Here is an 11,693-nt window from a genome sequence, read left to right on the forward strand (position 1 = left end):
AAAATCGTCAAATTGCTTGTTTAGACCACTCCTCTCAAAATTCTTGAAATTCCAGGATCAGTGGGAAGCCTAAAATACAGACCCTGCTCGTCAATCTCCCTCCTTTCTGTTTCTTTGACCGCTGTTTATTGTACCGGCCTTGCTTGACCCCCACGCAGTAACATGACACAACCTGACATCACAGCAGGAACTTGGATCCTTTTCACCTTTCCTGGCACACAGGCAGAGCGATGCACATATGCCAAACACATAACAACGCACTCGGGCGGAGACTTTTAGGCACTCGTCACAGAAACGCACACAAATATTCTTGCTCACAAAGTTGTGTCAAAAGGCTGTCAGAGATGTCAACTGGTTTCCCTGAATGCTATTTGATCACAGCGGATGTAAAAGAAGTATACAGCAGCGCTCCAAGCAGCAGCAGAGAAGATTTATATGTATGTGCATTGACTAACACACCGTCTCTCAGCCATGCCTTTCCACTCAATGTATTTCTAATCAGGCATGGCAGAGGACACCTCAGGTCTCCTCTGTGCTCACTGCAGCCCCAGGCCTTGCTTCTGTGTGTGTTGCGTGTTGTGTGAGTGTGTGTCAGTTTAGTTTATGCTGGGTGCTAGTCTCTTTGAAGTCTCTTTTAAACAGCCTGGCTCCCTATGACATTAAACAGACACACAAATCTCCATCTCCGCGCTTTCTCCCTAATCCATTAACATCTCATGTTCCATCCATTTTTATCTCAAGCCTGGGCATTTTACTCCCTCTCTCAGCTGCCCCACCCCCCACTCCCCTGTTTGTCTATTAGTGATGTCGTCGCCTTTCAAGAGCGGTTGCCATCACTACTTCCCTACAAGAACATGGTTGCCATCACTACCTCCCTAGAATAACACAATTTCCCCCTTCACATCCTTCTCTGTGTCTCTACCATATCCCCCCATCTCCTCTTCTCAACAGACTTAATCCCTTTTTGGAGATTGCACAACCAGAGTTTCTCACAACCACTTGGACAAACTTTGGAGCAAGAGAATCCAGCACTCGCTTTAAAATTTATTACTGGAAGCGGGGAGCCTCCCTTCTGGGGATTTCATGTTTATATGTATAAAAGAAAATAAAGAGGGAGGAGAGATATTATTTATATGAAGAAGTGCCAATAAGAGAGGAGGATTTATGTGTTACTAATTAACACAATGTTTGTGCTGCTAATTCATTTAATAAACTACAAACTGTTCATTTGCTTGCTCTCTGTACAGCCTGGTTTATTCTTTATGAAACCAGATGCCCTTAAATTAAACAACCTTTTCCGTCGTAAACAAGTGTGTAAAAATGCATGTTGCTGTTTGAAGCATCTTCAATGAGAAAATAGAAAACCAGAGATGGTGCTATTCAAGTGCGTGATCTGTCCTTGGGTCATATGGGCTTAAAAAGCCAAACAGTTTCCAAGAAACGCTGATGGGAGCGGTGATTTTCAGAAATGCAATGCCTCTCAACTGGAGCAGAATGCTGAAGATGCTAATATTAGGAAAGTGAAACAGAACAAGGTGGTCACTGAGAATTTGCTCTGCTGTGCTGGTGTCTGTCTCCAACTTTAGCGGCAGCTGGTTTGACCACGGAAATGCGAGTGACGACGAGCATGAGCGCAGTCTGCTTCTGTGAGAGAAACAATGCAAGCTGCTACAGTTTGTATGTTCTGCCGCATCAGAACTGACTACAGGAGCCATTTAGCTCAGACTTGCGGAGTACACATACAGTAGTTGGTGCGGTTCAAGGCCGGATCATGTTCTCACCACAAACGAACCGCTCCAGAGTTCGATTAAAAGCGTACCGAGACCACCTCTTCAAGCAGGTGTCGCTATGCTTGTTTGGTCCGCTTTTGCTGTGTATCAGAGTTAGATTGCTGCGTTCTCACCTGCCCAAACGACCTGCACCAAGGGGGAAAACAAACTCTAGTGCGATTCAACCTAACTAAATAAGGCAGGTGTGAAAGCCCCCTAACTCAAATAAAATGTCACCCCTTCCGTGGCTGGGTTGGGACAGTGGTAGAGCAGGCGCACATATACTGATAGGTTTATGTCTCAATGCAGAGGTCCAGAGTTCGAATCGGACCTGTGACAATTTCCTGCATGTCTTCCCTCTCTCTCATCTAGCTGTCCTATCAAAAGTAAAGGCGGAAAAAGCCCCAAAAAATTATCTTTAAAAAAAAAAAAGTCACCCCTTCTTCTTTTAAATATTTTCATGGGGGAAACCCTGATTTATGTATGTTTTATTTTTTAATTTGACTCATTATGGACACTGAATATTAGGGCTACCCCCATAGGGATTTAGGGGACTGATGATTCAAATCATCAGTCTAGAAGGCCTGAGTCAACTCCGAGTCAGCTTTAAGCTATGCCATTGTGGGCAGAGCAACGCAAGATAACAGCATGGCAGACTATAAACTTTTACAAACCCAGTCTTGACTCAAAATGACCTACTGTAACTATAAAACTAACAGAACAGAGAAGAAATGGAAACAGAGAAGGATGACAGAAACAGTGACGGAAACTGAGGGCAGCGTAACGCAAAGTGCTAATGGATTCAATTTGCTGCTCTGACGCACTTTGCTCCAGAGCTTAATGTTCATGAAGTCGGCTACACTACTTTTGAACCAGACGCTGGTACAACCTCCTCAACTGCCGTCCAGTATGATTGACACTTCGGCTGACAACCTGTCATGCAAGCAAGACGCTCCTCAGTGTGCTAGGATCTTTCAACCTGAGGCACACTTTTGATTTCTTTGACTGTGTGGAAATCTTATGTTCACATCACAGATGATGAACAAAGGCATTAAAACAGATTAAACATGGGACTCATGTAGGCTGTTATACTGTACGAGTTTATTATGGGGTGGCTGCTCTGCAGGTGCACTAGACTGTACCGTTACTGGGCGGAGGTCGTGAATAATATATTTCTTTATAATTGAAAGTGAGGTGTACAGATGGATTTTAAAGTTGATTGTTTTGTCAAAGTACTATTTCCAAGGTCAAGAATGAATTTAGTTGTATCGACTATATATTTAAAACATTAATAATTTAAAATGTAAGGGATTCTTATTAAACATACTATGAGTTTATATAAAAAAGTGTATACTGATTGAAATACCATATTTTTCATTTTATATTGGTAATGGCCTCAAAAACAAGTATTGTCGGACTAAGAGTGAGAACTAGAAAGAGAGAGAGACAGAAACAGAGTCAGAAAACAAAGTTTAAAAACTCACTGTAAATAAGTCAAAGAGTGAAGCAGACAGAACTGCCCATGGCAGCATAAAAGTCCAAACTGAAATAGATTACCAATGCAAAGCTTGGCACAGGCGCAAAGTGGAATTAAACACTTCAATCTCCAATCACTTGGGTATTTTCGGCCAAAATCAATATACATTATTGTCACAGGGTGTTCCCCTGACAGTTGGAGAGTGCAGCTGCCTGGTTATACAGTAACAGACAACCACAGACACAGCACGTGTATACAAATAAACAAATTACGACAAACATAAGAACTCACAAAACCACAGCATCATGCCTCTTGGTCTGTGTGACGCCAGTGTGCTGTAATTGCTCTTTTAACAACTCATATAATACGGAGTGGAGGCTTTAATGACACTGATTGACAGAGTTGAAAAATAAAATAAAAAAATGCATAATACATCTATTTACACAATTAACACACCGCCACAGAATGTGTGTTAATTAACGCACACCCTGATCAAATCACAATACTTACAGTCTGAGCTGTTTGACCTGGCAGGTTTGTGTGTCTGGCCTCTGTTGTGTGTCAGCTGCTCTCAGCGCTGCTCTCCTACCGCTACTCATGCCAAGCAGGCAGGATTTACGAGGCTCTGGCATCACAGCAGGATTTCCCTGCCTACTAACCACTTCAATAGCCTACCTGGATTTTCTGAACATAAAAATGTGAAAATTGTAAAAGACATTACCAGTGATGTTGATAGGTTTTCACTGTAGTGAATCCCCGGGACCCACGGGTGGTTATTTGAGTGGGTCCCAGGGGAATTGAGTGGGACACCAATGAACTTTGTGGGTTTTTTTTGTGTTAAACTCGTGTTTAATGGTCTATGGTTATAATTACGGTTATATTCAGGTATATTGAAAATGTATCTGAAAATTAAACCCAAAAATCCCAAATTTGAAAACTGTATTTACAAAACATTATACAATTGTCACATCTTGAGTTGAGAACACCAAGACCATTTACCTAGTACCAAGTAAATCAAATGTGATAAGTGATAAGAAAATGAACGGAGTCAAATTATGTGAAATCACCAAAGATGAAACTTGATTAAGACAGTAGTAAAAAGCTGTCTGTAATTCAAGAGTGTAGCACTTAAGGATTACTTGTATTTCATAGTGTAGAGCCTCCTCTCCTTAACCTTGGCATTTAGTCTCTCCCTCGCAAGATAGATGTGCAGACAGTAAGAAAATGGTGACCAGTTGGTAGATTTACAGATTCACAGATTTGTTGTCAATATTTAGTTTACTGCATCTTTTCTGATTTTGCTTCCGGAACACAGGACGTGTACCTGGCAACATCCCTGCATTACACTGTAAGAAAAAATTATCTTGAATTGTTAAGGTATTGTACTGGGAAGCCTTTGATGAAAAAAAAGACTGAACTGAAAAAGACTGAAAAGACTGTTTTTTCTCAACAAATCATGTATCATTTACAAAATTGCTCAGTATTTTCCGAAGCACCTATATATATATATATATATATATATATATATATATATATATATATATATATATATATATATATATATATATATATATATATATATATATATATGAAATGCTTTTTCCCCCCTTTCTTCCAGGCAGCTAACATGGTTAACATTGGTTTCAACATAGTATGGAAATCAACTTGCAGAGATTTGAAACTTGACTGAACTTGGTAATCCTTTACATTAAATATATCAAAGGCCAAAGATATGAATGACACTTGAATCCAGGGAAACACAAAATAACCAAATATGAACATTGCTAAAAGGATAATGTGGTTTTGATGGGTGTTGTGGTGTTGAAGTGTTGTGGGACCTGAGCGTGGTCACAGATTATGCTAAAACAGCTGGAAAGCTGGAAAAAGTAAGTTAATTGTATGCTCACAACTTAGAAAAAGGAAAAATGCATCAGAATTAAGTGAGGCTAAAGTTACCAATTTGCCAAACTGAGGAAAGATTGGTGACTACATCATTAAATAGTGTATGTAAATGAAAATCGCAATACAAATCGAATCGGCACCCATGTATCGTGAAAGAATCGAATCGGGACAAAAGCATATCGTCCCAGCCCTATTACTAAGTATTTTCATGTTGATTTTGAGCGCTATGCATCCCAGCTAACCTGGAAAACATTTTAATCAGTAAGTGAATACAGCGTGTCGTGGGAATACAACGTCTCTTGTAGTTGGGAGTCAAAGGCAGAGGGGCCGCTGGGTTCGCTAACATTAGCTTCTTGTCTCATCAGGGGTCTGATAAACAGTAAATTAATCAAAGGCAGTGCCCATAACACTATTTTCCAATCTACTGTAGCCGTCATACTTTACGGGACTCGCGTGCGCACAGTTTTCATGGTCAATCAGCCGTCAAGGCTTTCGTTGCTATTTGTCACTCTGCCTGAGGAGAAACTGCGATACTGTTTATTTGGTTGTCATGACTTCACGAGTGATGACGTCCTGTCATTGTTCCAGTTGCTCACCCTTAAAGGGTAGAGAGAGCAGATGACTGTTTGCTTGAGTTCAATGGAGCAGAATGAGCAGAATGAACCCTTTTTTAAACCCTTTTTAAACGGGTTGTTAAAAGGAGAATTCCGGTCGATTTCAACACGTAGCTCTGTTTGGAAATTTGGAGTGCTGTCAGTAGCAAGAAAAACTAAAACAATCAGTGCTGCCTACACCGTGTTATCCCCCTGCTAGCGTTAGCACCCAACAGTCATTACAAGTGCCTACCCATGTGCAGTGATTCCTTCCAAGGGAACACAGCAAATTTGACTGGAATATTGGATTGTATGAGTTCGATAATCGACTAGTGTGGATTTGACCGGAAAACAGGAAATAAACAGAGGTACGTGCACTGGCTGGATTAACACAACTTGTATGCCTTTCTGTCAAAGCTACTGCAGTCAGATTCATTTAAGTGGCACTGAAATCTGCATTGTTAAGCGGTGCGGTAGATACCAGTCGTTTAGGAATGGCACCGGGCTTCAGTACCCAACCCTATTTAAGATGTGCTTTTATTATGAAATTCCCACTTCGTAATTATTTTATTTAAAAAAAAAAAATCAGCTCGATAATAAAATTGTTGAATCATATTTTAGTTGCTTTTTGTGAGTTGATATAAATGTAACTGTGTTAAATGGGCATATGATATTGTCTCATATTGATGGCAGCCCCCTGAATTGAATTAAAATCATATTGTGGCAGACTGTGATATCAGAAAATATTGTATAGTTGTCCAAAGAATCAATATAATATCGTATCATAATAAAACTTGTGATTTACACCCCTACAGGTTATATTTGACTCTTGAATGATAAACTACTGACGTATCTGCTGTTTTATATCAATTGTCTTTTCAGTTCATTGTATTTTCTGTATGTATTTTGTTTGGTATTTTAGGCCTTGGTCAGTGCAAAAACGCAATGTGACATTTGGCTGAAGCTAATATGAGACTTAAGTAACATGATGCTCCATATATATAGACCCATCATTCATATACTCATACCTGTCCAAGTGACTAAAGAGGTCTCTAGTCAGAGGTGCAGGGTGCTCCAGCAGAAGGGGCGGAGCGTCAGAGATCCCACTTCCTCCTTCGCTCGTCACGCGATCATGCTCCTTGAACGAGAGAGAAATGGACACAGAATAAAAACCTTGTTTCGCTACAGATATGACAGAGCAACATGCAAGTAGTTATGCAAAGATCCTTGTGTGCTCTTGAAACCGAGAGTCTAAGTCAAGAAATAATCCGAAAGAGTTTTGACTGTGGTCAAATGGTTAGAAAAGAGACCGAGAGTGTTCCGATCGCACTTCATGGGCATGACACCACAAAGCAACCACAGGAAGACCCGAGAGAGGCTGTCACTCAATGGCCTCAAACATACTTCCTGGCTGCGCACGCACAATAATAACACTCATCTTTCTCACATAATCACACAGTCAGAGTCACAATGTCACCAGGCATTTTTCCAGTTGCACCAATCCTTCCCGGTGTTAGTGGAAATGCGTCATCTTTCAGTCAAACTCGTCTGAATAGCGAACTCTGGAAAGTTGTCAATCAGTTGCAAATTGTCAGCCTGGCTCTGTCTCTCTTTGTATTATGATAAATCCATCACCCTTCCTTCCACACCCACCCAAAGGTCAAACATAACCAGACACTCTGCCAGCCTTGGAGCTGGATAAAATGAGAGAAAGAGAGAAAACAGAGGGATGAAGGGGTAGAGAGATATTAGGATGGACAACTGACAGATTCTCGCAACTGCTCATTTCACTGGATAAATCTGCTATTTTTTTTTAAATCCACAGAGAATAAAGATGATAGTGAATATGACTCTGTGTGTGTGTGTGTGTGTGTGTGTGTGTGTGTGTGTGTGTGTGTGTGTGTGTGTGTGTGTGTGAGAGAGTGTGAGTGAGAGTGCCTGTGTCCTTCAATTTGGTCCTTGGCCTACTTTAAAGCCAAGTCATCATTCTGGTCTACTGAGACTTCATATTGCCAGTCTGTGTGTGTATTAAGAGTTTGTAATACAAGAAGAACCATACCATAAATCTCTTCCTGCCAGCCCACACACTCCTGCGTTAATGAGTGTGAGGAGGCTGTACTGCAGTGCAGGTATGCTTCAGTATGTGAAGGATCCTGGCCACCAAAGGTGTCTGTCTGTCTCCTCCTGGGTGAGTCATCATTCCTCCTGTCCTTCCTACTTTTCTCTCCCTTTCTCTCCCTCTCTCACATGTCACAAACCCTCTCTTTTTTTCTCCCTTCATCTTGCACACACCTCCACAAAGTTTGAGTGGAATAAAACCCATCTGCAAATTGGAAGCAGGACAAGCAAGAGCTTCTATAAATAGTAATACTCATCAGATTCCCCTGACAATCACAAAATAAACCTACAGAACCACGCACACAAGCAACCCATCTTTATCGCTGTCTGCAGAGCAAGCCGCTTCCTCTCCTCATTCTGCTAGTCTCATGCTGTGGTCATTGAGTGCAATACATGTACAGTATGTTGACAGTGTCTGGCAAGTTACTTTCAAAACATTATAGATTACTAGTTACTGTCATTTGAGAGTAATTAGTTTTATTACAGTATATTACTGTCTCTGAAGTGTAATGCTTTACACTACTTTTGCGTTAGGGCTGAACGATTAATTGCATTTACAATTAAATCGCGATATGTTAGAATTAGATTTTCTGATCGCAAAGGCTGCAATTACATTCTGGTCACATGACACGTGAGAGTAAAGCAGTCTGCAGAAGAAGCATGAACTTGGCAAGTTGGTATTGTGCAAAACCTGCCCTGCTACATTGCTACATCACGGGGCAACACTACTAACCTGTATCACCACTTAAACTAACATCACAAAGCCATGTATGAAAGTTGCATGGCTAAAAATTACAAGCTTACTTCAGAACAGAATGTGGAAATTACTCGAGCATGTCTGCACTAGGGCTGGGCGATATGGAGAAAATCAAATATCACGATATTTTTGACCAAATACCTTGATATCAATACCGCAACGATATTGTAGCGTTGACTATTGGTGCTTTCGCAAAATATTTACACAATGATATTTTTGATAATCATCAGTAATGTGGATATAATGACTAAGTGGGTAAAGGCAAATAATAGAACAGTTACAACAGTCTGGTAAGTTCAGAAAATGGCATCACTGTGTAATGCAGCCTTTAAAACCAGGAAAAGACAACACTTATGTCATATTACGATATTACAATATCCATATCTAGTCTCATATCACGATATCGATACAATATCGATATATTGCCCAGCTCCAGTCTGCACTTTAGCATGATGTTACTTTCATATTAATGTTTACACCAGGCTTATTTGTCAGTGCTTTATGTTGTCATGGTAATTATTACATGTTTACAAGGCTGGACGTACAACAAATCAGTCACTGTGATTGAAGTATTTTATAAATAAATAATATGTCATTCATAAATTCATACATCACCTAATTTCATCAATATAATAACATAGACACCAGGCCTACAGGAAAGAACAGTTTACAGTGTGTTTAATCTATCTAATATTGTGTTGGTGATACTATACAATAATTTATTGTTTGTCTTTTTAAATAATACAGCAGATAAAGAGCTTAAAAAATAATCACATTATAAATGCAATCGCTATATTGGTTAAAAAAGAAAATTAGATTATTTTCAAAACTCGTTCAGCCTTATTTTGCGTTACTTTTGAGTTACTTTCACCAAAATAACCGCAAAAGTATGACTTGGCAGGTGGCTTGCGAATTTCACCATGGGTGAAGTTACAAGTTACAAAATAAATTGTGAAGTAAAACATACAATACTTGACTCTAAATTGTAGTGGAGTAGAAGTATAAAGTAGAAAAAATACTTAATTAAAAGGACCTTACAATTATATTGAAGTATGATATAGTTACTTTGCACCGCTGATATGTATGTAATAATGGATGTATAAATGTAATGCTAATATTAACATGTAGCAAGCCTAAACGTTAATTCCCGACATTTTTATATCTGTCAGTTGCTCGGACACACTATTGTCCGCGCTGCTGTAGTGTTAACTGTTGGGAGACGGATGTTGTCCATTTCTGGTTCTGGGACAGCACCTCGCTTCAACGCAGCGTAATAACTCCTTAAAATAATAATAATGGGAGTATGTCCTTCTCCCAAATATAGATTCAATCTACTTCCAGCAACAGGAAATAATGTTACTCTTTTACTCACAGATAACATTTTTTTCTCTGGTGCCGTAATGTTCGCTTTGTTGCTCAATTCTTAAAAAAACAAAACACCACTTTATTTCTGGGTTAAAATGTGTTGGAACTAGCGTTACTGAAATTGTAACGGGTATAATATTACCAAAATGTTATTAGTAACGTGTTATATTACTGCGAAAAAGCAATACTACTGTAATTGCGTTACTTTGGTAGACGCGTTACTCCAAACACTGTATTTGAGGAGGGAAAATCAACCAAAAAGTGCAAGAATGAAACTGGGGATGTTAATGATTAACCGTTTAAACATACACATTTTCAACTGATTAATACCATCAGTAAAATAGTTCAAAACAATATTATTAAAACAAAACAAAAAAGTAATTAAAAAAAGATTTTTTTTTGCACTGTGAAAGAAGAATAGCCTACACAATTTTTCTCTTAAAAGGACAATTCCGGCGCAAAATAAACCTAGGGGTTAATAACACATGATTACCGAGACGACCGTTCTCTGGGATATGTTTTCATGCTAATCGAATGTGAGCAGTTTTAGCCCAAACTGCTAATTAGCTTATAACGCTAGTTGTCGGGGCACAGGTAAAGTAAAAAGAAATCGCTATTTCTATACCACTAACAAGCCTCAAAATAGCACCACACTTCAACGGTAGCATAATGAGTTTGCGTATACATGCGGGCACCATCTTGGGAAAGCAGTCACGACCAGTCAGACAACGAACGCCGTGCTTTAGCTATGTCACTGGTTACTGGTTGGACGGCGTTCGTAGTTCGACTGGTCGTGACTGCTTTCCCAAGATGGTGCCCGCATGTATATGTGAATGGTATTGTCTTTATAAATATCTTTTTAATAAACTGTCTGTACACTTACAAAGTTCTCAATGCTTCGGTTTATATGTAGGGACCCTCATTATGCTACTGTGGAAGTGTGGTGCTATTTTGAGGCTTGTTAGTGGTATAGAAATAGTTTGAGCTAACACTGGTCACATTCGATTAGCATGAAAACATATCCCAGAGAACGGTCGTCTCGGTAATCATGTGTTATTAACCCCTAGGTTCATTTTGTGCCGGAATTGTCCTTTAACTGCTTGTTAACTTGCTAGTGCAAACTTTACACGAGCAAGTGGCTTTTGGCAAGCAGTTTCAGGAAAGTGGCTGCATATGTCTTATCAATCAGAAACAAAAATAAAACACATTGAGCCAGAGAATGAGGAAGTAAACCTTTGTTTGGCAATACTGTACTTCATTATTGCCATGCAAATTTGAATTTTACAATTTGAATGACAAAGAGGTCTGTGTATTGGGCTGTTCTCCAGCAGTGCAGCAACGTTGGGAGGCCTTCCAACATATACAGCTACCTCAGCTTTTCCTCCACCTGAGTATTGACAAGGGATGGACCGATTATCAGGCCATTTTTTGGCAGTTTGCAGATTATCTGTATCGGCATTTTATCTGCCTGATCACCGGTAAAGTTAATTAATTAAAAAGTGCGCTACTTTGGCTCTGCTACAGCTCTGTGTCCGTCCTTCTGCTTCAGTTTCACTCACCACTGAGTCTGACTTAATGTCCCGCCCACAACAATATCTGACTATATTTTACTGTTATGTTGAACATTTCCAAATTTATTAAATTGCTTAAAGCATTTAAACAAAGATTTGTGTTGTGTTTTACAACATTCCAAAGTTTTGACTTAAAAATGT

The 11,693-nt window shown here is 39.5% G+C and overlaps 1 protein-coding gene across 4 annotated transcripts in view; it reads right to left on the minus strand.

Moving 5' to 3' along the window:
* Nucleotides 1-11,693, minus strand: part of galnt1 (UDP-N-acetyl-alpha-D-galactosamine:polypeptide N-acetylgalactosaminyltransferase 1) — a 43,279-nt gene that overhangs the window by 18,733 nt on the left and 12,853 nt on the right. For 3 of the 4 annotated variants that reach the window (XM_078253023.1, XM_078253025.1, XM_078253022.1), the window contains exons 2-3: nucleotides 6,770-6,879; nucleotides 3,757-3,930 (exon numbers count right to left, since the gene is read on the minus strand). In XM_078253023.1, coding sequence (XP_078109149.1) covers nucleotides 3,757-3,878 — 122 coding nt within the window. In that variant the 5' untranslated portion in view covers nucleotides 3,879-3,930; nucleotides 6,770-6,879. The remainder of the gene's footprint in view (nucleotides 1-3,756; nucleotides 3,931-6,769; nucleotides 6,880-11,693) is intronic. The other variant, XM_078253024.1, reaches the window with a different exon arrangement.

Source organism: Sander vitreus, chromosome 6 (assembly GCF_031162955.1).
Source record: "Sander vitreus isolate 19-12246 chromosome 6, sanVit1, whole genome shotgun sequence".
Taxonomy (NCBI): Eukaryota; Metazoa; Chordata; class Actinopteri; order Perciformes; family Percidae; genus Sander; species Sander vitreus.